General features: G+C 47.6%; 3 protein-coding genes across 3 annotated transcripts; 2 read left to right on the top strand and 1 right to left on the bottom strand.

Annotated features, from left to right (window-relative positions):
• Positions 1-2,607: 2,607 nt before the first annotated feature.
• On the top strand, positions 2,608-5,729 carry LOC119326297 (metal-nicotianamine transporter YSL2-like). Its single transcript, XM_037599979.1, has 7 exons — positions 2,608-3,075; positions 3,188-3,360; positions 3,721-3,818; positions 3,912-4,046; positions 4,137-4,326; positions 4,416-4,530; positions 4,617-5,729. Exons 1-7 carry the CDS (start codon positions 2,694-2,696, stop codon positions 5,543-5,545), a joined length of 2,022 nt encoding a protein of 673 aa, XP_037455876.1. The 5' UTR covers positions 2,608-2,693; the 3' UTR covers positions 5,546-5,729.
• Positions 5,730-16,504: 10,775 nt separating this feature from the next.
• Positions 16,505-17,627, top strand: LOC119326018 (cytochrome b5-like). The gene is made up of 3 exons (XM_037599728.1): positions 16,505-16,785; positions 16,915-16,981; positions 17,077-17,627. The coding sequence occupies exons 1-3, from the start codon at positions 16,699-16,701 to the stop codon at positions 17,349-17,351; spliced, it is 429 nt and encodes a 142-aa protein (XP_037455625.1). The 5' UTR covers positions 16,505-16,698; the 3' UTR covers positions 17,352-17,627.
• A 1,248-nt stretch (positions 17,628-18,875) lies between these two features.
• Positions 18,876-26,421, bottom strand: LOC119320479 (ATP-dependent zinc metalloprotease FTSH 7, chloroplastic). Its single transcript, XM_037594555.1, has 13 exons — positions 25,420-26,421; positions 24,129-24,194; positions 23,896-24,030; positions 23,711-23,776; positions 23,449-23,634; positions 23,281-23,367; positions 23,074-23,187; positions 22,875-22,999; positions 22,692-22,800; positions 20,108-20,233; positions 19,704-20,024; positions 19,502-19,625; positions 18,876-19,374 (listed from the first exon to the last, which is right to left on the bottom strand). The coding sequence occupies exons 1-13, from the start codon at positions 26,260-26,262 to the stop codon at positions 19,250-19,252; spliced, it is 2,427 nt and encodes an 808-aa protein (XP_037450452.1). The 5' UTR covers positions 26,263-26,421; the 3' UTR covers positions 18,876-19,249.
• Between the last annotated feature and the right edge of the window lie 573 nt (positions 26,422-26,994).

Raw genomic sequence — 26,994 nt, 5'->3', positions numbered from 1 at the left:
GAAGACCAGGACCCGACACCTCACGTCACATCACGCCCCTTCGTTGCTCGACTCTACAGTGTTACTATTGAGTGCCGAGGGTGAGACCTCTACAGCACTTCTGATGTTAACCTGTAGTGTAGCTATTCGGTCGTGGTCATCGAGGGTGATTTCCTCCTTAACCACTTCCGATACGGCTCTGTCGTGCAACCCCTCAAGTGTGAACCTCGAGGGTGGATCCTCTTACGTTCACTTTGATGATTACATCGAGTGGAATTCACCGGGGGTGATTCCTCGGGTTTTCCCCTTAATGTTTGGACACACGGATACTTGAACTTTACCACTGTTACTTGGAAAGACGGGTCGACCCTGAGGGGTACCCGCGCGAGCTTAATTGCGAGTGATGTGGAGTCGGGTTGACCTGGAGGGTGCCCGCGAGATAATTACGAGGCATGGCCGGGCATTCCTAGCCCTTGCCGCAAGTCCTCGAGACGGGGCAACGGGGTCACATCTTTCGTGAGTCTCTGCTTGTTACCGCGCGTTCCTAATCCACTACGATTTGGATATTTGATCCGAGGGGCCTCTGGCCTGATAGCACTAACCATCACGTGGGCATAGTATGGGCGTTCTGCGTCGTATACATCAGCCGAAGCTTAATAGACGTCAGCGACTGAGCGGCGCGCGCCGGGTTGGACTGCGTAAGCGCCTGCCTTGTTGAAGGAGGTAGCTAGGTCTGCTCATCGGCCGCCCTCGCAACGTGCAGGAGTTCCCGGGGAGATGGCCCATGACCCCTGGGGGCATAGGTTTAGTCCGGCGTGCTGGCCTCTCTATTAAGTCTAGGTCGGGTTGCGGCGTATTGTTTGGCCGAGGCCGGGCATGACCCTGGAAAGTGTGTCCGGCCGGAGTTAAGCGAGCGTGGTGGGTAAGTTGGTGCACCCCTGCAGGGAAGAAAACATCTATCGATAGCCTGTCCTACGGTAACGGACACTTGGAGTTGTATCCCGATCGATACAACTAGAACTGGATACTTGTGATGAGAATTGGATGGTGATGAGAATTGGATTGTGATGATAATTGGATAGTACGGCTCTGGGATTTCTTTCTCGCAGGGAGTCGAGAAAGGATCTCTGGCCGAGGTTGATAACACTACTACTACTTTACTTTATGCTACTCTACTCCCTCCTGTTTGCTGCAAGATGGTGGTTTCCAGAAGATGCTAGTCTTCGATAGGACTAGGCCTTCTCTCTATTCTGGCATTTCTGCAGCCCAGTCCACATATACAGCCTTCCTTTGATAATGTTGCATCCGTAGTGTAGATCCTTGCTTGCGAGTACTTTGGATGAGTACTCACGGTTGCTTTGCTCCCTCTTTTTCCCCTTTTCCATTCTTCTCGGATGACGCAACCAGATGACGGAGTCCAGGAGCCAGATGACACCTTTGACGATGGCTACTACCCCGAGGGTGCCTACTACCACGTGACGGACGCCGACGACCAAGAGTAGTTAGGAGGCTCCCAGGCAGGAGGCCTTGCCTTTTCGATCGATGTTGCTTTTGTGCTAGCCTTTTTAAGGCAAACTTGTCTAACTTATGTCTGTACTCAGATATTGTTGCTTCCACTGACTCTTGTGTTTTTGAGCTTATGTATTCGAGCCCTCGAGGCCCCTGGCTTGTAATATAAAGCTTGTATTATTTTAATTTGTGTCTAGAGTTGTGTTGTGATATCTTCCCGTGAGTCCTTGATCTTGATCGTACACATTTGCGTGTATGATTAGTGTACGATTGAATCGAGGGCGTCACATACACCATATTCGATACAGGGTTCGCGGTGTCACGCCGAAATTGGGGAAGAAATGCTGACGCGACAGCTTGAGGAGGAAGAAAGGTAGGGGAAGGATAGACTGAGTCTCGATACACTATTCTTGATTGCCCTCTCCACACTCCAGTCGCACCTTCTTGTATTGTTGGAGCGCTTACTCGCTGGGCTGGGCTAGGCCTTGTGACGTTGTTGGGCATCGCTATTCACCTGGGTTTCACGTTGTCTCTGCCTCTCGTCGGTTCGCCTCTTGACCTTGATCGCCTCTGATAGGTGCATAGTTGTGACAACATGTTTCTCACGAGCTCACTCAATGCACTCCTCTTCGGCACTAATCCATGGTCGAAATCTTTCTTGGATCCGCGATTTGAAGCATGGTGGTAGTCCATTTACTGTTGGACCATTTTTCTGGTTTGCGGAGATCGGGATGTTATACTTGTGCTTATTCCGCCACCTATCCAAACAAACAACTTGAGTTTAAGTACACCTTCAAATTGGTGGATTGGTGATGGCGGCGTCTTCGACATCGTTTCTCTGTTGAGAGCATTGCTTTATGAGAGATGGCTTGGAGATCCTAGTTGGTGTTTCTTCGGTGCTCGTCGCGGTTCTAGATTGTTCGTCAGGGCTCTATCTACGCCATCGTCGATGAGTCCAAGATGAAAACTTTTTCAGGATTCTCTGAGTCCCGCCGTCCACCTGCCAACTTTTCGAGTGGTTGGTGTGTCGGCGAGGAAAACTCTTTTGAAGTTATTGCTTTTTGGAGGTGACCGGCGTCGGTGTAGGACAAGCCTTTTTGCCTTGGAGTTTGTATTGCGGCATTCGTGTTGGAGTGGTGTTTGCTACTCATCGGCCCTGTGGTCAGAGCCTTCTGCCAGGCTGGTGCCGCCGTCGGACAGCCTCCATGGAAGTCACTCCCGCGCGGGGCGTGGCGACCGAGATTGAGCAGTGCGAGGCCGGCGGCGGCGTGGAGCCGGAGCCGGCGCCGGCCGCGTCCGCGCAGCACGAGGAGCGCGTGCCGCCGTGGCGCGTGCAGATAACGGCGCGGGGCCTGGTGGCGGCGCTGCTCATCGGCTTCGTCCTCACCGTCATCATCCTCAAGCTCGCGCTCTCCACGGGCATCATCCCCACGCTCAACGTCTCCGCCGCGCTGCTCGCCTTCCTCGCGCTCCGCGGGTGGACGCACGTGCTCGGGCGCCTCGGCGTCCCCTCCCGCCCCTTCACTCGTCAGGAGAACACCGTCGTCCAGACCTGCGCCGTCGCCTGCTACTCCATGGGGTTCGGCGGTGCGCTCGCGCCTCTCCTCCCGGCACCACGCCGTTTAGCATCCCAAGCCGAGTCTTTTCTTAATTAGTCGACGGCTGCATCTAGAACATGGGGAATATTGTGTGCGCGCAGGTGGGTTCGGGTCGTCGTTGCTGGCTCTGAACAAGAAGACGTACGAGCTTGCCGGGGTGAGCACGCCGGGCAACGCGCCGGCGAGCTATAAGGAGCCCGGGTTCGGGTGGATGGCCGGATTCCTATTAGCCATCAGCTTCGTGGGGCTCCTCAACTTGCTTCCGCTCAGAAAGGTGTGCTAAAATCGTTCAACGTATCATCAGCTCTGTCTCTGCAAATTCAGGATTTTCTTTCCCGGGTTCACAGTACCATGTGCTTTACATTCTACTCTAATTTTGTACTGCATGTCACATTTTCGTTAGCATTGACCAATGGTAAACTGAACTAAATTTGTAGAAATGAAAAGAGGAAACTCATAGTTTAAATGTGACAGACTTACACACACTTTCTCAAAATATGATGTTACAGGTTTGAAGGCATACATGTTTTTGTAAGATAAGGCGATAATTTTAATTGCTGTGATGAAGACATACATGTAAAAATTATGACCGTATATTTTTGTGTCTCCTCTGATGATTTGCATCCCATTTCAGGCTTTGGTCATAGATTACAAATTGACTTATCCAAGCGGGACTGCAACTGCTGTACTCATAAACGGATTCCATACCCCTCAGGGAGAAAAGAACGCAAAGTACAAGCCTCTTGTCCCACATATGCTGAAAAAATCATCATAGTCTTGACGATACATGGTGAATTCATGGCCTGACTTCATCTCTCATGTCAGAATGCAGGTCCGCGGATTCCTGAGGAGCTTCGGGATCAGCCTCATATGGAGCTTCTTCCAGTGGTTCTACACAGGTGGCCAGAGTTGTGGGTTTCTACAATTCCCTACTTTTGGTCTAAAGGCTTGGAAGCAAACGTATACCCTATGGGTTGCCCATTGCTCATCATTCTGTTTTCATGCTAATTTGTTAGTCAACTCCTAACTCTTGACCCTTTCGACTATCAGGTTCTTCTTTGATTTTAGTCTCACATATGTCGGCGCGGGGATGATCTGCTCACACCTTGTAAACCTATCCACACTTTTCGGTGCGGTACTTTCTTGGGGAATAATGTGGCCACTCATCAGCAAACAAAAGGGCATTTGGTACCCGGCAAATGTACCAGAAAGCAGCATGACTAGCTTGTTTGGTTACAAGGTTTGCTTGATAAATCACTTGGTCATTCCAAATGAATCTACACGACACCATGTACTTTCATACGACCTTTAATGTGCTTTTATGTGCAGTCCTTCATGTGTGTAGCTCTGATCATGGGGGATGGCCTCTATCACTTCATCAAACTCACAGGCATCACTGCTAAGAGTCTGCATGCACAATACAACCGTAAACATGTTAAGAGAGGTAAATATGCACTGCAAAATTAATTCCTTCCACATTTCCTCCACATTTTGTCACCAAATATTGAGCTAATGCTGAGTGAATTGCAGCGGCAAATGAGGATACAGTTTCATTTGATGATTTGCAGCGCAATGAGGTCTTCACCAGGGAATACATTCCAAACTGGCTAGCGTATGCCGGATATGCCTCATTAAGTATCATTGCTGTAATTGTCATACCGATAATGTTCCAGCAGGCCAAGTGGTACTATGTCGTTGTAGCTTATGTGCTTGCTCCCGTGCTGGGGTTCTCCAATGCCTATGGAACTGGGCTCACTGACATGAGCATGAGCTATAATTATGGCAAGATTGCTCTCTTCATCTTTGCAGCCTGGGGAGGGAAGGATGATGGTGTCATTGCCGGCCTTGTTGGTTGTGCGATAGTGAAGCAGCTAGTGCAAGTCTCCGCAGATCTGATGCATGACTACAAGACGGGCCATCTGACACTGACATCACCGAGATCACTGCTTGTCGGGCAGGCCATTGGTACAGTCATGGGCTGCATCATCGCGCCGTCTACGTTTTTGCTCTTCTACAAAGCATTTGATATTGGAAACCCAGACGGATACTGGAAGGCTCCGTACGCGCTGATATACCGGAACATGGCCATTCTCGGCGTCGAGGGCTTCTCTGCACTGCCAAAGCGTTGCCTTGAACTGTCTGCTTCTTGCTTCGCATTTTCTGTGCTCGTGAACCTTGTCAGGGACTTCTCGCCACAAAAGTACCGGAAGTACGTTCCCCTTCCGATGGCGATGGCTGTGCCGTTCCTAGTTGGCGCCAACTTTGCCATTGACATGTGTGTGGGGAGCTTGGTAGTCTTCAGCTGGCACAAGATGAAGAAAAAGAAGGCTAAGCTGCTGGTGCCTGCAGTTGCCTCTGGTTTTATCTGTGGAGATGGTATATGGATGTTTCCTTCTTCCTTGCTTTCCCTTGCTAAGGTTAACCCGCCCATCTGCATGAAGTTCACACCGGGAAGCTAGAGAAACGGGCATTTCATGGATGGATATCACTGAGACACTAAATTTGATACTTGCACATATGTTTTTGATGTTCTTTTCTTTTTCACTGTGCTTCCATGATTGATGAGGTACTTCTTTTAGGTGCTCTGTTGGTGTATAAAACTAAAGCTATGTTTGTTACCAGACAAAGCATTGTTTGATTGTACTTGACATTTTATACTGTATATGTACGAATCATACCGTGGACAGTATTGTGAAAAGTAGTAATCTATGTGACTGAGAAGTCACTGAAGATAATCGGTCAGCAGTGGCGGAGCTAGACGTATTCTGCTGGGGGGCAATGACAAAATATGAGTGTTCGAAGGCGCCAAAGGCTAAAAAAGTTTTCATCTAAGTCCTCCTAAAAATAATTTGCCCCCAAGCTCAACACATAGCTTTGCTGTTGTCGTTCAGTCTCCTGACACCGTAAACCTTGAACAGCACTCTGTCCGTGTTTTGTCGGTCTCATGGTTTAGAAACGGTAAGCCCCCCAGAAAACACAGAAGATAGTCTTGGATTAATGGCCGTTACCAGCACTACGGTAGTGGTACCCATCACGGTTCCGTCCTGTCACCGATTTGCCACGTGTCGTGTTTAGTCGCTGGTTGATACTTTCATGGCATAGACCAATCGGACCACACCACGCCGCTCAAGAATGGTTTTATCGGACAAAGCAGAGCTTATAAGGATGACGATGACATCGATTATCAGATACAGTTGGTAGTGTTTCGATTAGTCTTGAGAGCCGATGAGAGACTTGCCATTCGTGTTCCTTCACCTCAGCAGTGTGCTTCTTACTGCGTCTGCGCTTCCTCTGTTTCGAAAGGAAATACTACTGGCTGGCAAGAGTCCGAAGCGCACGGAACTCCCGAAGCAGGCAAGGGCAAGCAGCCACTGAACTTCAGCTGGCAGCAGCAGCAGCGCAGTTGGATTCCTGCACTGCACGGAAAGGCCGCGTGTTTTTTGCGTTGCCCTGCCCGAGCCATCGCGTTGGAATGCGATCGTGTGCGGCTCTGTCGTTTGCTGGAGCTGCAGCCTGCAGGACCGCGGTAGTTGCAGCCATCTTCTTGCCAGTTGCCAGATACGTACTACTACTTTTGGCACGTTTACGTCCACTAGTAAGCGTGCACGTAACTTCATACCATGTTCTGCCTAAGATTTGTCATCATTGTATTCAATTTTAATTAAATATGAGGTATATTATTTCCAATCAAGAAATTATCAAGCTTATTTCCTTCTATTTGGTTCGTATGAACGGTTCATTACAGTAGCCACCAAAAAATAAAAAAAAATGATATGCAAGTCTGTGTGCAGAGGTAATGGAAATAAGTGGTTTCCAAATAAGCTGACCCAATGACATAATTCATCAAAGTTGTAAGATACAAACTTGTGCATCTAAGGAACACAAACATTGTCGTCATGACCTTTGACTTTTATGAAGGTACCATAGGCCAATGATCCTTGGTTATAAAGATGACAAAATACACATGAAAATATATATTATCATTTGAAACTTGCACTATGTAAACTGAATTTTATCTGAACTAAAAATTGACCGGAGTTTCAAGTTGTGCTACCATTGACTGAATTTTACCCATTGAAGGAAAAAAGTGGGACAATACTATATACCACGTTGTCTTACCATTGTGAAGCAATCATCTGTGGCATCACAGAAAATCCATCACTTCGATAAGGAGAAATAAAATCACAAAATATAAGTATGTAGTATTACTATGGCCATGAGCGTGAGGTGAGTCTTGAGCAGCTAGAAGCAAATAACGTGGTCCTGCCTGGCATCCTCGAAGACCATCCTCCTCCACTTGGCCAACCGCTCACCGTCCATGTCGTCGACATTGACCGAAGCTTCGCCTTCCGCACACCCAATCAACTCTGGCAGCCATGGAGGCGACGACGGCTTCTGCCTTGTATTTTGTGTGTGGTACCAAGTAGAGTTGCATTCTTCCCCATCCATAAAGGCAACCACATGTTGCGGTGAATAATGGCCACTCTGCAATAAAACTAAGCAATAATAGTTCAAACCGTGAACAAAAGAAGCATTAGGAATAATGTTGGTACCATGGCTAAAGATGTCAATCTGATGAACTAATTCACCATTTGATAGGTCGTAATCACTGGAAAAAAATAGCACGCTATAACGCCGCTAATAGCGCGCTATAGCGTGTAGAGAATTGTCTCGCTAAATAAATCAATGTACAATGTCTCGCTAATAGCACGTTATAGCACGCTAATAGCGTATTTTCAGGAGCGACGCTATTTTCTGTAGCGCGCTAATTTTTTCCTTGGTCGTAATATCAACTGTCAAGAACCATCAACTAAATAGTCTTAAACAGTAAAACATAATCCTTCTGAACCGACTAACCTGAATACATTTTCTTAACTCTAAGATGAACATTAGATATAAGCTTGGGAAATGAATTGACTCTTCAAAATAAAAGCGACGTTGCCAATTATTGATATGACAAGCTTCTAGTTGATGTATACAACCAAAAATTCAAAACAATTTGGTTTAGCCTATTCTAAAGTATGCTAATAAAAGAGAAGACAAATTTCTATGTACACCAACAGAAGGTAGACATGTTTATTCCATTTGAGATTACTACAGGGATGGTCTTTACAATCATGTCTCCACTTGAGAACAGTAGTTTATAAGAAAAGAAGTATAATAAACAAATATATATTTAGTGAGTAAGCAATGCATTAGTACTGAATCAGTTAATAACAACATATAGTGAATGCTTGAAAATGCATGTGGACATAACTATTGACAGGAACAATTCCAATTTTATGGCTTAAAATCTAATAAAATAAAAACACTCTCTTTGCTTTGGCAAGATATTCCAGATATCCACTAAAATAATCATATATCGACTATAAGTCGCCTACACAGAGAAACATCTGGATAGCTATTAGAAAGAAAAAAGTAGTCTTGAAACACAAGGTAGCTTAGAACCACAAGCACTACAGATAGAAAATATTGAGCATTCACCTCTATATGTCGGGGAAAATGGAAGGGATGTATCTCATAGAATTTTGAATTTATATTTTTAGCAAAATTCAGTACAGGTCAAATTTAGTAGCTTCAGTAAAATATACGATTGATACACATAATTTTTGCTTGTGCTTACAAACAATACAAATTGGCAATGTATGTCAGACTGCAAGTACATTATAGACAGGTAGAAACATCTTACAGAGTTGTGTATATTAACAGGAGTTTAATTTGTGAAGCGTTTGTCAAGTGCCCAAGAAAATAACATGAAAATAGATCGAAGCACACATACCACCGAGGCTGGGTGGAATTTTGTCTGTGCTGAACGCGACCTTCGACGCACAATAGACTGTTTGAAGGACCTGAATATGTACAATATCCATAATACCTGAATCTTGTTAGAGATATATGGCATGCCTCTAAAGTATCAAAATGTGTTTCTTGACAGAAATACATTGAGATAGCACGCAGACCAGGAAACATACAACATACTATCACCCAATGCGATGTAGATGAGCGATGAGTTCACGGATCTTCTCGTCTGACGCTTTGATGTAGTTTCTGCACAATAACACATTCTCTGAAGAAATATTCTGCACAATAACACATTTTCTGAAGAAATATTCTGCACAATAGATTATAGTTCCTGCACGACAGCTAAAAAAATGCAGAGTAGCTCAAAACATCAGCACAACAACACATTCTCCACAATATCACTGCATATGTCGTGTGCATATATCAGACCAATGACCTTTTTTTGTTGCGAAGTGTATGAACCTTCTTTTCTTTGCAGAGTGCATCAAGTAGAACATCATCTTCCGTGTGCTTGTAATTGCCACTCGACTGTGCCCAATGAGAGACCAAAATACATATTTCTTTGAAAGTGCATCGATCACACAACACGCCAGCAGCAATGCATCAAACAACTCCACTTCTGAACAAGGCTGATGAGGCACGGACTACCAAGATGCTAATTCGTGCGCGTAGATGGCTCGATCTTTCACGACGATACTCGATCAACACCTCGTCTCCCTGTTCCTCCTCGTAACCTCCAAGAACAATTTTCACCTGTGTACAAAAATACACAAACGAAAATAATGACCCCCTCGGATCAGCACGTAGGCGTCGATGTGATGATCAACCCTCCGTTGCTAGTAAATTTTCACGATGGAAAAATCACAGATAATACACAAGATATGGTCGCCCGTAACTCGGACGTTTTTCTGTATATCTCATACCCGGAATAAAACTCAAAACTCCCCCCTTCACATCGGCCGAAGCCAGCCTTTATATGGCTCACGCTGCAACCAGCTCGGCCTATCTCTAAGGAAGAAAAAATACAAACGTGATCTGGTATATAACTAACCTCAAGTGCACTACCTAACAAAATATATCTACTCCTACCTGCTAGCTTAAAAAGGTAACAACCACGTGAAGGAAGGAAATGGCGTGATTAAATCCATGCAGACCTAAACGTGTAGCACTATGGTGCCAATCCTAATCCATCCAGGAGGTGTACGAAAATTAGGATGCACCTTGGCACGTACGGGTTCCTCCATAACCTCAGGTTTCTTGCCGTGATGAGCATATACTTCTTGGAAAGGATCTAACTTCTTTTTATTTATCAAACCAAATTGACATATTGGCTTTATGTATGGGCGTGGCTCACAAGGCTTCTGCTGATTGTTTTTCTCTCTATAAATCAATCTTGATTCTCTCATATTGCCTTGTGCAGGTGCACGTACAAGACTCGTAACACATCCATGCATCAATTTATAGTCCAAATAACCAGCTTGATGTGCGCCCATCTTCGCAGCACCAATACCTGGTCCGCATATCATACGTTTCTTGCCATCTCTGCCAGTGTGCAATATATTTGGACAATTCATAATTTTACCAGCATCCTTGATTAAACTCTCCTTGCTCGACTCAGTTGGTTCGAGTTTAGTAGCATCCGCGCTGGATAATATTCTAGACGCTGTAGTGTTCATATCAAAGGCCATGACTCAAGTATCAAACACCACACAAGCATCGATTCAACACACACATAGATCCATCATGAGCTATTCAACACATTCTGGAAACTACACATGTTTAACCGGCAGCACCAGGGAGCAGCAACAAACTACAACTGTGTAGAACATCTGACTCGTTCCCGGTGCACATACACACGCCTCCGCTGAATACGCAACTTAAACATTCTTAGCCCTGGGAAGATGGCTGGTTCTGCACTTCTGCCACAAAGGCCAGCTGACGCCGTGCCGACGCGAGACAAAATCGGAGATAGAGATTGTGGGGTAGACTCAGTCCATCACCCGTGTGTGCCCTTCCGCTTGTCGTCGACCTTGGGCCGCCGCACCCCCTTCGGCAACCGACCCCGCTCCCTCAACCGTTCTTGCCGCGCCTGCCCTACAGCGGCCGCTGGAGACAACAAATACATGAGGAGCACATTAAGCGAGGGACATGACAGAGGCAAGAGTGCTTATCTGAACCCGCTGTCGTGCTCTCGTGCAGAGACCTCCGTGCTATCGTGTGTTTATTGAATGTCCAATGCACAAACAACAGAAAGAAGGATTGAGAGGGAGAAAGATGGCATGGTCGCTACCTTCTAAGCACCGATGGATGGAGCGGCCCCTTTGCCGAGGAGATAGTGGTGGTGGAGGAGGGCGGACTGGCAGCAGGGAGCACTTCGACGGCGGTGAAAAGACCAGTGTGGATCTCGAACCGGCAGGGGCTCCGCGCCGCAGGCACACGTGTAGCGTTGTTCGCCGGCGGCCACGCCGCGTGCGTCCATGTCCCCAGCGGTGGCAGACAACATGACGCGCCACTGTAGGTCCATCATGGACGCGAACACCAGGTGGCCGACGATGGCCGGCCTCCACGGGCAGGCCGGACGCCGCGGAGCATGCCGAGGACAGCGTCCTGCAGCTGCGGCTGCAACACGTCCCCGTGAAGCCGTATGGACGACAACAAGTGTTCGACGTCCATCTCGGGCCGTGGCCGCGGAGGAGGCGACGTTCACGACGATCGTGCCCAGCCAGTGTGTCATTAGCAAGCCGTACCGTTCGACGAGGCGCCCTAGGGATACGGGCGGCAGCTTGACTACGATGTCGAGGAGCTTGCCGATGATCGGAAGCGGACACGCCCCGGGACCCCAGGTGGAAGGTGGCATCGGGATTTAAAACAAATCTGCGCAATGTTTGGGCTGAAGGGCTGCATGCATAGCTCCGTTAATGTCTCAAGCTTTAATTGTTTTCCTTGCATACAGGGTCATCAGTTAATCACCATCAAGAAAATAAGGAAACTGCTCCAAATTTGCTCCTGGGATATAGTGATCGTTGGGTGTTGGGTCGGCTGGCATGACGTGCGAGGGCAGGTCTGCCGGCAGAACATTTCATCTCAACCGTTGAACTCACAGATGTAACGTGGGCAGTTGGATGTGATTTAGCTTGCTAGATCGGACGTTCGGGGTTTCTCTGTGTGCACTTCACGGTGTGTTCATAGGAAAACTCATGTTTGCTCTTTTAATAGTAGTAGAGAAACATTTTTTTATGAAACAAGGCAAAAGATTTGCCATTTTCATTGAATAAGGAGTATTAGGGGTTTGGCCAAAGGCCAAATACAACGTATCAATCTCGCGGCATGATATTACACAAATGTTTCGCACCGGCCAGACACCATAGCGCCATCTCGTCTTTGATTCTAGCTACTAAAACCCCAACAGGCACTGCGACATTACGAAATACCCTAGCATTTTGCTCTTTCCAAATTTCCCATGAGACGAGCAGCATAAGGCAGGTAAACGGTCGTCGAGATTGCGTCGTGTTGGAAGCGTTGGCGCTCCACCAATTCTTCACCGTGTCAACCATGGCCCAGTTCTGCGGGTAAATGTCATGAAGGCCAAGCCACGCTTTAATCATGTTCCATACTCTAACCGTGTAGCGGCATTTGAAAAGCAGATGAGCCGCCGATTCCTGGACTTGCTTGCACAGGGGGCACATGTTGCAATTAGGCCACCCTCGCTTCTGAAGCCGGTCTGCCGTCCAGATTCTATTGTTGATGACTAGCCAAGCGAAAAACTTGCATTTTTTTGGGGGGGGGGGGCAAGTTGTCCAAACAATTTGAGGCAAGTCCGAGTCGACTAAACCGAGAAACTGCGCACTGTAAGCCGTTGCTGCAGAATAGTGACCATCCTTGGTGAGCTTCCAAATGATGGAGTCAGGCATGTCAGGTATTAGCTGAACATGAGATAGCTTCTCCCATAGGTTGACGAACTCATGAAGATGGTCAACAGTCATGCCCTGAGAGGTCTTCACCTGAGACACCCAAAAATTGTTGAGAAGCGCTTTCTGGACCGAGCAATTTCTTCTTTGTGACAGCTCAAAAAAATTTGGTGCAATGTCCTTGGGTCGCAAACCATCAAGCCAAGCAGACTCCCAAAAAATGGCACGTGTACCATCGCCCACGACGACTTTTGTGGAGGCCGCAAAGATGTCTCTATCCTGTCGGTCGCATGGCGTCCCTAATCCCACCCAAGGCTTGATCGGAGTAAGCCACTCACCCCAGAGCCAACAAATGCGCAGAGCAGATGCAAACTTTTTCAGATTGAGAATGCCAAGGCCACCATGAAGTTTTGACTTGCACACTTGCTCCCAATTAATCTTGCATTTTCCTCCAGTGACTTTGTCACATCCAGCCCACAAGAATGCCCGTCGGAGAGCATCAATCTTGTTCATCACCTCAACTGGGAGGTTCAGCGTCGTCATATAATAGATAGCAATGGCCGTAAGCACGGATTTGACCAACACAACATGTCCTGGAGAGGCAACGTGTTTACCCATCCACGGTGTCAATTGGGCTGCGATCTTGTCTTCAAGCGGTTGATAGTGGATTCTCTTCAAATTCTTGACCGAGAGAGGTAGGCCCAAATACTTCATTGGGAAGGAGGTACGGCTGGCCGGGAAAGAGTGTAAGATGTCCACCAGGTCCAGGTTCTCACAACGAATAGGAGCAACCAAGCTTTTGGTACAGTTCGTGACCAAGCTAGTGACTTCCCCAAAACTCTTTAGGGTGCGGGCAAAGAACTCAACATCCGACTTGATGGGGGCAAGGAAAACAGCTGTGTCGTCCGCGTAGAGGGAGGCCCGAATTGACATAGCCTGACCATCGAGGGGATGGAGTTTTCCTTGGGCGGTGGCCTTCTGGAGGATTAGGTGTAGCGGATCAATCGCAAGCACGAATAGGAGAGGGGAAAGCAGATCCCCTTGCCTCAGACCACATCCGTGCTTGATGGGGGCCCCTGGAACCCCATTAAGGAGAATACGAGAGGACGCTGAAGAAAGCAAAGTCGAGATCCAGCCCCTGAACCTCGGAGGGAACCCAAGGTGGTTGAGCAAGTCGAGGAGGAAGTCCCATCTAACCGAGTCGAATGCTTTTTTGATGTCGAGTTTGAATAGGAGTGCCGGGGTCTTTTTGCGGTGCAGGCGTTTCGCTAGGTTGCGAACATACATGGAATTATCATGAATGCATCGTTTTTTATGAAAGTACTCTGAGCCTGCGAGACAAGGTCATTCATGTGTGGCGCAAGGCGGTTGGACATCACTTTGGAAATAATCTTGGCAATGAAATGGATAAGACTGATGGGGCGAAAATCTGTGATGTCATCAGCACCATCCTTCTTAGGGATCAAAGCAACATCTGCCGAATTCAACCAGTGGAAATGGGGTGCATGTAGATCAGAGAAATGATTGATGGCACACATAATGTCCGCCTTGATGATGCTCCAACATGCCTTAAAGAACGCACCGGAGAAACCATCCGGTCCAGGGGCTTTGTCTCCTCGCATGGAGAACACAGCAGCCTTCACCTCCTCCTCTGTGATGGCGTTGTCCAACTCATGAAGATCACAATCAGGGGTATGCAGAAGCCCCCAATTGAAGTCTATGTTACGCGAGGGGGGCTTTTTGGCAATGTTTTTGAAGTGTCGGTGCACGATGTCCTCTTTGTGAGCATGTTCTGTAGCCCAACCGTTATTGTTTTTCAGGCGTTGTATGAAGTTCTTCCTCCTTCTGTGGTTGACACGGAGATGGAAGTAGCGAGTGTTGGCATCTCCTACCTTAAGATTGGTAACTCTGGAATTTTGACGCTTTCTAGCCTTCTCCAAGACCGCCAAGCCAATGACCTTCCTCTTTAGTCTCTTTCTGAGGTCCCTCTCATCGGGAGAAAGTTCTCTACGTTCTTGTGCCATATCTAGGTGTAGGATGATTTCCAGGGCCATATGGAGTTGAATTCTAGAAGCAGCGAACAATTGTTTGCTCCAAGAACGCAGCCTCCTACTAGTTCTCTTAAGCTTATGGAAAAGCCGTTGATAGGGCTCACCATGGGGGGAATCCTCATTCCAGGAGTCACTAACAACCTGTTGGAACCCAGGCATCTTGATCCAGTGGTTCTCGAAACGAAATGATTTGGGTCTCTTCGGTCCAGATGCATTGGCAAGCAAGAGAGGGCAGTGATCCAAGAGCGAAGATGATAGGGCTTGGAGAATGTGAGTAGGGAAAACGACATCCCACTCTTCGTTACAGAAGAAACCATCAAGCTTGCTCATCGTTGGATCATTTTGCTCGTTACTCCAAGTGAATTTTCTATTCTGCAAGGGGATTTCCTTTAGCTCGCAGGAGTTGAGTGCGTTGCGGAATCTCACAAGACGAGAACGATTCACATTTGCACGGTTTTTATCTCTAGCCCTGTAGATTTGGTTGAAATCACCATTAACCAGCCACTTGGTTCCTACATGAGGCTTTTGAGAGTTTAGCTCAAGGAAGAAAGCATCTTTGAGATTGTTGCGAGTAGAGCCATAAACTGTAATAAGCTTGAAGGATTATGGTTGATTGCAGTTTTTCATGGAAACAGAGGCCGCGACAATGATCGTTCACGGTCTTCCTGGCGCGACCGTTTCTTTCGGAGCCGCTCTCACGCCCCCGTGCGTAGGGCTGATGATGACCGCCATGGTTCGCGTCGCGAGGAGCGTGGCGGGGACCTTGGCCGAGACGACAGGCGCCGCGCAGAAGGCAGCTCATGGGATCGCTCGGCTGGAGCTCGCAAGATGGTCTGTGGTCGCTCCCTGTCGCCTTCCCCACGCACTACCTCCAGCGACATCATCGAGATTACCCCTGTGAGCTCGGCTTTGGGATGGCTCTGCGGCACGGCTTCCAGAGTGTCCAAGGTGCAGCCGTCGCTCACCATGGACAGCATCAAGACCACTCTTGTTCAAGCTTCCTCCTCCGCGCCTGTGACTGCTATGGCTTCACCAACTCCCCCTGGCCTGGATGCTGCGCCTGATGACGCTCCTGAGGTCGCGCTCACGTCCAAACATTGCGTCTACGCGCCCATCGGCTGCCTGCATCTTTTTTTTTTTTGCAGGGGGGCTGCCTGCATCACTACACTTTTTTGACGGGTGCCCGCACCATCATAGTACTACTTTGTTGGATCGCCCGTGAAAACACCCCTGACCATATACATCAAAGCAGACCGAGATCGATCGGTCGGTCTTCCCCTTCCCTTTTGAAGCGGGGTTGATCTGATCTGCTCTTGCCGCGTAAACCATGGGAATTAAGATAATGAAAAAGTGTGACCGTGTGCGCGCGGTAGAGTTAACGGTGACGAGCCATGAAATTACTGAGAGATTTTCCCATCACAGCGCTGATGACTTTGGTTGATTTCGATCGCCAGTCTTGTGCACCGGAGCCGAATTGTCTCCGCTAGAGACTTGCCGTGCTGCCAGGGTCAAACACCAAACGGCAGGTCATCCACACGTGACGAGACCGCACTGCGTCCGTCCAGGTCCAGCCCATCTATATTTTATTTTGACCCGGCGTCCAGTCCATCATCGCCCGCTCGTTTTGTCTATATCAGCCAGCAGCCGGCCCGAAACGGTGGGCAGCTCAAGCAGACACCGCCCGTGCAGTCCAACACGCACGGCTCGCGTATAAATACACTGCAGCAGGTGCCTGAACTGCTCGTCATTCACAAGTTCCCAGACCAAAGTACTCCATCCGGTTCCTTCGATCTGGTTCTGTTCGTTCCTGGAGGCTCGGCTTCCGAGGCAAGGAAGCACAGGCTGCTTGCGATGGCGGGGGGAGGGAAGGTGTACTCGTTCCAAGAGGTGCGGAAGCACAGCCAGCGCAAGGATTGCTGGCTCATCATCTCCGGCAAGGTCAGTTTGTCATAAACCCTTCTTGCATCTACCCATCACCACTCCACTGTAGACTTCAGATGAATTTTGTGTCGACGCACATGATTTGGGTCATCTGGCCGGCCATGCTTTACCTCTGCTCGCTGCCAGGTGTACGACGTGACGCCCTTCATGGAGGAGCACCCGGGCGGCGACGAGGTCCTGCTGGCGTGCACCGGTGAGCCCTCCCCTCCCCTTCTCTCGCGTGCTTTCGCAGATCGTTCTCCTTGTTGTGGCCGGGAGTGATTTGGCATGTCCTGGGCGGGCGTGCAGGCAAGGACGCGACGGCCGACTTCGAGGACATCGGCCACTCGGACGCCGCCAAGGAGCTGATGCCGCAGTACTGCATCGGGGAGGTCGACGCCGCCACCATCCCGGCCAAGCTCGCACACGCCGTCCTCCCCGCCAAGGGGGCAGCGGCGGCTCCGGCGCCACGCGCGAGCACGGGCCAGGGCGTCTGGCTAACGGTGCTGCAGCTCGCCCTGCCCCTCCTGCTGGTGGCCATGGCCTTCGCGCTTCAGAACTTCGCCAAAACCAAAACAGAGTAGATGAGGAGAAAGGACGGATACCGTCGCGGATACCGGCCTGCGGCCTCTTGGAAGTATCTGCACGTCCAACCAGTTGATGTCAACATCTCTACCGCTGCAATCGTTGTGGTTCCATCTCCCCTATGTGTACTGACGTAATTATTGGTGGAATTCATATACTCCCTCCGTCTAGGTGAACAAGTCATCTTAGGTTGTGCACCGTGACCAAAGAGAAAGGGAAAACGAGAGTACTTAATGTTCATTTGCTAATTAATAGCATTGCATGCAATGAACTAACCACTGCATGTCGTGTTTGGTAGTCTCAAGTCATTAAAACCATGCACACCCCACATCTTTTATTGGTTGATATGTCAAGAAACAAGAAACAAGGTAGAATTTAATGCACCGCGCCTAAGTGTTTTGAGAATATTTGATTTTCATAAGATGACTTACACACCTAGACGGAGGGAGTATCTATAATCGCCGAGTTTCAGACAAAAAGAAAATCTATAATCCTATATAACTGGGGCCTCTCAAAAGTCTGAGAACTATCTAGAAGACGGCAAACGAAAGGTAAGTGTGAGAATAGCAGCAGATGCCAGCGGTACAAATGATGCATGATATGTTGGTCGTTTGCTAATCTGTTCTCGCTACGCGTGACCTTTTGGAGGCTACATCTAAGTGGGGGAAAATGCGAGTATTTTGACATGTTATCTAAGAGCACTTCAGTTACAAATCTACTATAATCCTATATAGTGTGGGACTAACTCAAAACGTGAGCCGCTGGATGCACTATGCACTCAGTCCAATGGTGGAAAGTTGGCAAATCCTTACACTTCTGCCTTCTGACCATTGGATTGGATTGCTCTTTGCACTAGATTGTGCACGTGGAGTTCAGCCTCCGAGAAGCCAGCAATCTAGCTCCCTCCCTGAGTCCTAAATTTGAATCCGTACCCCTTATTCTTTGCTCAGCCATAACCTTTTTTTTAGCTGGGGCCGATCAAAAGTCAAGAACTATCTAGAAGACGCCAAACGAAAGGTAAGTGTGAGAATAGCAGCAGATGCCAGCGCCCAGCAGTACAAATGATGCATGCCATGTTGGTCGTTTGCTAATCTGTTTTCACTACCCTTGCCTTTTGGAATCTACATCTAATTAAAAAATAAGTGTTTTGACATGTTATCAGTGTTTTTTAAGAACACTTCAGTTACAAACTAACTATAGTCGTTCCACACACCAATCGCAATTTGTTTTTCTAGTACATATATCTTCCAGTTCCATGACCGATTCAACATGGACTGGCTAGACAGAAACCGGAGAATCTCCTATCAAAAAACCTCAGATGCCCATCACCAAGGGACTTCTTTCTATGAGAAGAAACAAAGCATTTCGGAGTTCAGAAAGCGCAGGGGGAAATATCATTTCGCATTAGTGCACCTCGTAAATGCTGAGAAGTGAACAATTCTGCTCAGCAAAATAACAGCCGACGCAGGTAGATGAATCAAGTAATGCAGATGGACAGTTCGAGTATACCGAGGCAAGGAATATTGTATGCAAACCGTATATGAATTATTTCTATTAATATTTGATGACATGTAACATGAACCTTTCACTGGGAGGGCTGAAAGAAAAGAATGTATGAAGAAAAAAGAATGTTCTTTTACATGTGCACCACCCGCCTAATCCCTATAACAACATTGTAGAGCAAAGGAGCAAACAGATGGACTTACAATATTGTGGAGGTTAGAACTCGATAATCACTTCTGGACTTCCTCGAGTCAAGGGCAACCGCGACCATATATATATACAGCATCACTTGGGCATGTGGACTTTCATTGAATCCCTCTGGATTTACAGAATTTTAGCGGTTGGCGCTAGGTTAAATTAATTAAGTCTAAAACTCCAATTTATACTCCTGATGCTAGGGGCCTACTTCCAGCTGAAGAACATGTTCTTGCTTTCCTGTAATAAAAGAGGTCAATTCTTCTGAGGCAACGACAGACTTAAGCCACTCTTGTAGTTCCTCGCCTTCAACCTTTTCATTCTCTGAAGGAGCATAGAGATGAGCAGTTAGACATACCACACATCAAATAATTTCAATTTCAGCCTTTGTGATGCATAGCTCATGAAGAAAAGTGCACCGTAAAAAACGTAAGATAATATGTCAAATTACCTTCTAAATATGCTCCAAGTCCTTCCAAAACTGCTGGATTAGCACGAATAACTGAAAGAGCAACTTCAAGTGCTGACTGTAGAAGTGCTTTTACTTCCCCTTGGACAAGATCAACCAGATGGCCCTGTCATTAGTTTTACAATGTGAGCTTAGTAGGCAGCTTAATAGTTCGATCTGCAATTGAAAGGACTTTGAGACAGACCTGGTCCCTTCCAAATGGAGAGCCTCCAGAATCATCTAGCCCACCATTTGACAATGTAGCTAGTGATATTGGGCCTATGCGCTGATTAAGACCATACTCTGCCACGGCTTTGTAAGCCATGTCAGTTGCACGCCTGATGTCATCAAGTGCCCCAGTAGAAACCCGTCCTGCTAGAACTATTTCCTCTGCTGCCCGCCCACCCAGAAGCGTTACCAGACGTCCACGCAGTTCATCAACAAAGAGCAAATATCTATCTTCTGTCGTGGGAGGAGTGTATGTAAAGCCTAATGCACCTCCTGACCTCGGCAGTATACTCAATTTCTGGGAAAATAAACAGTGAAAGAAAGTAAGACCAATTTATAATTATCCTGACTGTTCTTATCAATAATTGTTTCAATTCAAACCTCCACACGTGGCTGGCCTGGCAACAGATTTGCTACAGCAGTTCCCACAACTGCATGACCAACTTCATGCCGTGCAACAACAGCCTTTTCATTGCCCTTCAGCTTTACATGTTTTTTCTCTATGCCCTAAGAAATAGACTTCACAGTTAACATCACAGTAGCATAGAGAACTATAATGACTAATAACAGGAACATCTATCTCTCACGGCAATATCAAAATAGAGCAAAGAACAACAGCAAAGCCATGCCCTGAGGGCAGAAGTCATACAATAGAGATGATTAGTTTTGTACAGCTAGTATCCCTTAAGGAATAAGGATACGACTAGCAGTAGATGCAGTCATGCAGCATGATATGTGCATGTGACGTACATGGACAGGAAACCTGCTAGATTAGGAAAGGTCTTAAATCTTAATTATCTTTGGTACATGCTGAGTTTGTATTCAGATCCGACTTGTGGATCAAGTTGGTTGTCCTACATAAAGGACCTGTATGTCGTACATGTTTTGGCTAGGAAAACATTATTGTAAACACGCTGAATGCACAGGACAGAATGCTAGTTATGGGGAGGTTAGAGTTTTATGCTAAAAAGTGTACTGGAGAAGTTTAGTGCCAAGAACTAAACTAATGCTTTCCTTTAAGGAAACTGCAGAGACCCCTTAAACTGAGTCCACGGAGACTAGAACCCAGGTGGTGGGATTGCACCTCCACTCCCCCACCAAAGTGATATTTGGGTGCCACCAAATATATTTTCCTCCCAAAAAAATCTATCACGAAACCAGCATTGATGTGAAAGCATCTACAGCTGGGCGCCCCAAACCTGCCTCATACGCCGGGGCGGGCCACCCGGTCACTGACCGGTCACGATTTTTCGACCCAGACAGCCCCCTCAAACGGGCCACAAAAGCCCGGGCTGACCGGCACCCCTCATATCCAGCCCAAATATGGGGCGGATATGGGCACGCCCGCCACGTCGGACCCGACAGCCCGACCCCACCGCAAATTGCACCAAATCCACCCCCAAGACCTGCCGGATCCATTTGATATCTCCTCTCTTCCTCCTCCGCACCGTCCGTCTCGCAGCTCCGCCACGCGCCCGCTCCGCAGCCAATCCTAGCCTCTGCGCCGCCAGCTCCGGCAGAGCAGTCCTCTCTCCCGTCCTCGCCGCGGGGGACGTCGTCGCCGGCCAGGACGTCACCGCGGTACGGCCGGCAACTCTCTGGCTCCACCTTGCACTTGATGTGTTCGACACATTGTCCGACCGGATTTTTTGTGATTTTATTAGGAAAACGATGGATTCCGATGCTTCGTCTGACGAGGAGTATGAACCGACGGAGCTTGATCAAATGATACAAGATGAGTTCTTCGATTCCTCGGATTCGGACGAAGAAGTGGACATGATCATGCTCATGAGCATGCAAGAGGACATCAGGTGCACACGCAGCTACTGAATGATCTTGTGGAGCACCTGGAGAACAAGTTGAAATCCCAGAAGATCAAGATGTGGCTCAGCTTATGAACTTTCTGCAGATGCATCAGAATCTTCGAGATCATCAGGTGCACACGCAGCTACTGAATGATCTTGTGGAGCACATGTGGACCCACAATAGAAACCAAGGAGCTAATGCTTGAGTTGTGCACTCAAAATAAATTTTATGTAAATGCTATATATGCTCCATACAAACATTTGTTATTTACATGCGACATTGTCTTTTATGATCGACGTGCATGGATTTGAGAGTCCGGATTTGAGATATGTGAATGCTGGAAGGGAAATATGAGGGTCCGTCCGGATGCGCCCGCGGGCGTGGGCGCGTCTGCAGACATATAGGGGGTCAGATTTGCCAAGCCCGGCTGTAGATGCTCTGAATAGATACAAATTCACCATACATGAGTTAAGCATTTAACAGACAAAATGCACTGTTTGCTTGATTGCATACTCTAAGGGGGCAGTTTGCATATAAAAATCACTTCTGGACACAATTTTGAATATTCTTTACGTGTGTTATCATTAACTGCCGTTTTTAACCGAGACAGAACCCAAAAAGACCCGCAGGACTGGAAGAGCCTCTGGTCCTTAGTGCAGTTCCATGGCCAGGGGGAGCGCGGCCCTACCGGCTGCTGCTTTGGCCCTGTGGCCGGCGCTGGTAGAGAAGGGTAGGGGGGATTCAGGAGGAGAGAAGGAGATTAGGGATTCCAGAACTACTGAATTATTTCCTGAAGTCCTAGTACACACTCCTGCTCCTATATAGGAGATGATCAATTTTAACACAAGGAAAGTAAAGACTCAATCAGAAACAAACAGGAACACACCTCCACCCGGGATTCAATCCTGCACAAATACAACTTGGTCCTAAGTTGATTATAATCAGATTTTGGTTTAGTCCGACATTTGTACGGAACACCCCACATAACAAACACAGTTTTACAGATGGTGCACTTCATGTAATCCTCTGCGCATTGCACAGTTAAGGACTAAGATAGATATAACTTGAAGCTGAATACAATATAGTTGGGACTGCATACACATCATATTCTACTTTAATAAAGTAATAGAACGAGATTTGAGATAACAGAAAAACATACAGCTATAGAGCGCTCAACAGCGCTGATGAAGTCGATCTTTTCCACTATTTCTTTATTTGATCTACCAGCCAACAAAGCAGCTTCATTCACTAAATTAGCAAGGTCTGCCCTGCATAGGGTACACACAAGTCAAATGGAAAGTGGTACATGGTTAAAAAGATTAACTAGAAGAGAAATTGTTACCCTGTAAAACCAGTTGTCATTGCAGCAATGCCGCTGAGATCTACATCTTTACCAAGCGGAAGCTCTTTTCTGTTCGCATGAACTTTCAGGATAGATTCTCTTCCAAACTTATCGGGAGCTTCAACCTGTCATGAAAATGTATGTCACCCCTGCAAACTAAGAAGCAAGTTATACATTTGTGTTGAGAATAAAAGCTAACCGTGACTACACGGTCAAATCTCCCTGGGCGCCGAAGGGCAGGATCCAAAACATCTGCCCTGTTTGTTGCTCCAAGTACAATGACAGCTGAGTTGGTATCAAAACCATCCATTTCCTAAAAAAAGAGAAAATTAACAATGGCTAAACAAAGATTAGGGTGCCATTGAAGTAAAGACTGAAGAGGAAGAAACTATTGTCATTATCCTACCGTGAGCAGTTGATTTAGTGTCTGCTCACGCTCATCATTGCTGACGATACGGTACCGGCCATCACGACTTTTTGCCACGGCATCAATCTACAAAGAGCAGCCGAATGCAAAGGGTTAGCATGCATCTGAATAGAAAACAAGTAATTATATCCACAAATGCTAGATTACCTCATCAATAAAAATAATTGACGGTGATTCCTTTTTGGCCCTAGCAAATAGTTCACGTACTCGAGCTGCTCCCATGCCTACATATAGCTCCACAAATTCACTTGCAGAACAACTTATGAAAGGAACTTCCGCTTCCCCTGCTACAGCTTTAGCAAGGAGTGTCTTTCCAGTTCCTGGAAGGCCCACCTGTATAAATTGCACTGTAAGTAACAAATGCAATAACCAAGCAACACTCACTACTATAAATAAATGCAGAACTAACCAACAAGACACCTCGAGGAGGACGTGCACCAAGACGAATATATTTTTCTGGGTTCCTTAGGAACTCCTGAACATAATGAAAAGATAAAACCAGGTTATTTTCCTCCAATCAATAGATAGACCAGAACATCACTGCACATACTAGAATACAAGATTACCAGTAACAAGTCATCATAAAACCCATACCACAATTTCTTCCAACTCTTCTTTGGCCTCGTCAACTCCAGCCACATCAGCGAATGTAACTATATCGGCAGTTTCTGAAACTTTTGCCCCACCAGAGTTCAAATTCTTTCGATTCCTCAGCTGGCCTGTTGATTGCTGGTAATACACAAGAAATAATGTCTATAAAAAAATCAAATTTGAAGACCATATTCACCAGTTGACTGGGGTAGAAAAATATATACACACGTCAGTACCTGAGAAAAGCTTATTGGCAGTCGCTGAAGAACTACTGCAATTAATACAACATAAATAAGAGCCACCTGCACAATATAAGAGTGTAATTAGGGCCAAAAGCACAGGTTGAAGAGAGACTTGCACATTGCACACGTGGACATGAACACTGAAAGATGTAAACATACACAAACATCTTACAAGATTACCCCTTGCGCCTATCAACACGCATCGGTACAATATTTGGAGTCTGCGAAATTTCTATTTTGCGGATCAAATTAAGGATTGCATATTCCTGTATTAGGCTAGGTACATAAGTTCACATATCAAACTGGGGTTCAATTTATCTTTCTTTCATGTGAAGAAATCCATCACCAGCTCCATCCTGCTTATTATTAACTCGTTCAGATGTACTCCCTCCGTAAAGAAATATAAGAGCGTTTAGATCACTACTTTAGTGATCTAAACACTCTTATATTTCTTTACAAAGGGAGTAGTTCGGTAAAATCTTGAGTGTACAGTTACTAGGAAGCTAGATTAGAGTTTTTGTTACCTAGACTTTTGCTATGCTACAGTCGACACATGATTACTGAACACAATAGCATTCAAGTGTGGTGGCCCAGCAAGGGTAGAAAAAAACACCGAGGAAAATGCTTGTGAGTTGCGATTCTCAGCCTCAGTATTGTTAATTTGTACTATTTGTCAAACTGATATCAGAGCAGAATGGTGGAACTTAATTTTCTGCATAGGATTGGGAGAACGAAAGAATTAATGAAGTTATAGTTGCTAACAGGAAACAAAATCAAAGAGAAGCGTCTACTTCTACATTACTCTTGACAATAGTTTAACCTTCCTTTTGCACGTGAAAACAAGGAAATAGATGCACCAGGATTCAACTTTAGGGTAACCAAAACACCAAAGGATGCTAGATTGTTTAAGCATCTACAACGGTTGTAGGGTTGATTAAATATCTCTTGCGAGCATCTCTAAGTATTGACACATAACAAAACACTGATTTTTTTTCACCTTCATTGCCAGTACGTCACATCTAACTAGTTAACGTATATAAAATCTAGATTGCTGAAACAAACCATACTAAAGGAAATAACATTACAAATTATTCCTCCTTTTTTAAAACTAAACACCATCTCCAATTCTACAATTTCCGTTACCATATGTAGTAAATCATATTTCCCATGTTCCCTATTGACATGTCACTAATGACCTAAAATGCTATTACTGCAACAATTTTCAAGCAAAAATAATCAAACGTGTAAGGTGTAACACAGATAATTTTCAGCTGAAATGCCTTACCAAAGCTGAATTGAGCATGCCGCCGGACCTCCTATCTGGCGACCCAAACTCAACACTATTCTCCACCATCTTCTCATATGGAGTCTTAATGTCCACTGGCCGTGTCGTCGTGAAGACGATTCTCCTCGAAATGGCAGCATTATCAGCAACGCCATCTGCTTGTGTTTGTGGCTGCTCCACCACACTGGCCTCAACCTCGGGACGGAGCCGGAACATAACGTGCACCCCGTCCACCTCAACCTTTTTCACCTGGTCCTTATCAATGCTCGCCAGGAAGTCGCTGTAGGGGACGCTGATGTATGTGGTCTGCGGCCGGGGCTCTGAGCCAGGCAACGTGATCTCCGGCCGCAGCATGCGGAGGGCGAATATGGCAAACCCGAGCTGTAGCAGGAGGAACCCCATCTCCCGGCCCTGCACTATGGGCTCCCAAAACCATCGGCCAACACCGCCGCCCTTAGCCACCCGCCGGCGCCACTTGTTTTCCCCTCTCTTGGACGAAGAGGGCGGCGACGGCGGCGTCGCGGCCGCGCTGGGGGTGCTCGTGCCCGCGCTATCACTCCCTTGCTCCGCCGCCGCGTCGCGGTCGCCGTCCCCGGTGGACGAGGCCTCTCCCGACCCGGAGGCGCCGTCGCCGTCGCGCTCGACGTTGGCACGCGCCGCCGGCGGGCAGCGAATGCGGCGATGGATGAGGGCGAACCCGAGGCCCCGGGGCGGCACGGCAGACAGGCGGACCGACGCGGCGCTGCCTCTGTAAGCAGGTCGCCTGCGGAGGGGGCGGAGGAGCGACCGGGAGGGGGGCACGATGGGGAGCGAGACGAGGGTTTCGGCGGCGGCGGAGGCCATGGGAGAGGCAGGGGGGCGGGCCCCGAACCCTAGATTCGCGACCGGGAGGACGGGAGCAGGTCGAGGACCTCGCGTGGAGGAATCGGTGGGGAGGGGACGGAGTGAGGTGGGGAGATGAGGAACAGAGGAAGGCAGAGGACGAGACGAACCGAGACGGGGAGCGAAGGGTGTCGCCGTTACCTGCGTATCTCGCCGTCACGCCGGGCTGTTAATCCGGTTCGGGTAAATAACCTGCGGTCACCGAGAGGTGCACGTATTATTCACTGATGCGAGGGTCCCATTCGTGGGCCGCGTTCTCATGAGCCCATTCTCAGTGGAAAGCTGCGATGTTTCTTGGATTTCAGTGGCTTATCCGTTCCGTGGAGATATGGCACGGAGCCGGCGGAGAGGGAGGGGGGTTAACGGGATTGGTGGGGACGAGCTCCTCGTTGTCAGTGGAAGCAGGGGACGTGGGTCAGAAGGTGGGGTCACTCGAGATATTTGGCAAGTCGGATGGTGCAGGGCGGCGCGCTGCCCATGTCCACAGAAACGATGAACGACTGCCGAATTTGGGAGCATATCTATCCTCCACAGCAGAGAAAGAAAAACAGTGGTTTTGCTAATTTTGTGTGGATTTCTGAACAAACGTACACCTTCTTTGTCATCACTGAGCTACATAGTAGCAGTACAGTGGAAGGGTTCATAAGAGCTCCAACGGGGCGTCGTCCGCCGCCGTCCGTTTAGGTCGACACG

Source organism: Triticum dicoccoides, chromosome 6B (assembly GCF_002162155.2).
Source record: "Triticum dicoccoides isolate Atlit2015 ecotype Zavitan chromosome 6B, WEW_v2.0, whole genome shotgun sequence".
NCBI classification, from domain to species: Eukaryota; Viridiplantae; Streptophyta; class Magnoliopsida; order Poales; family Poaceae; genus Triticum; species Triticum dicoccoides.
Note: the sequence above shows the minus strand (reverse complement) of the source record. Positions and strands in the feature narration are given on the sequence as shown.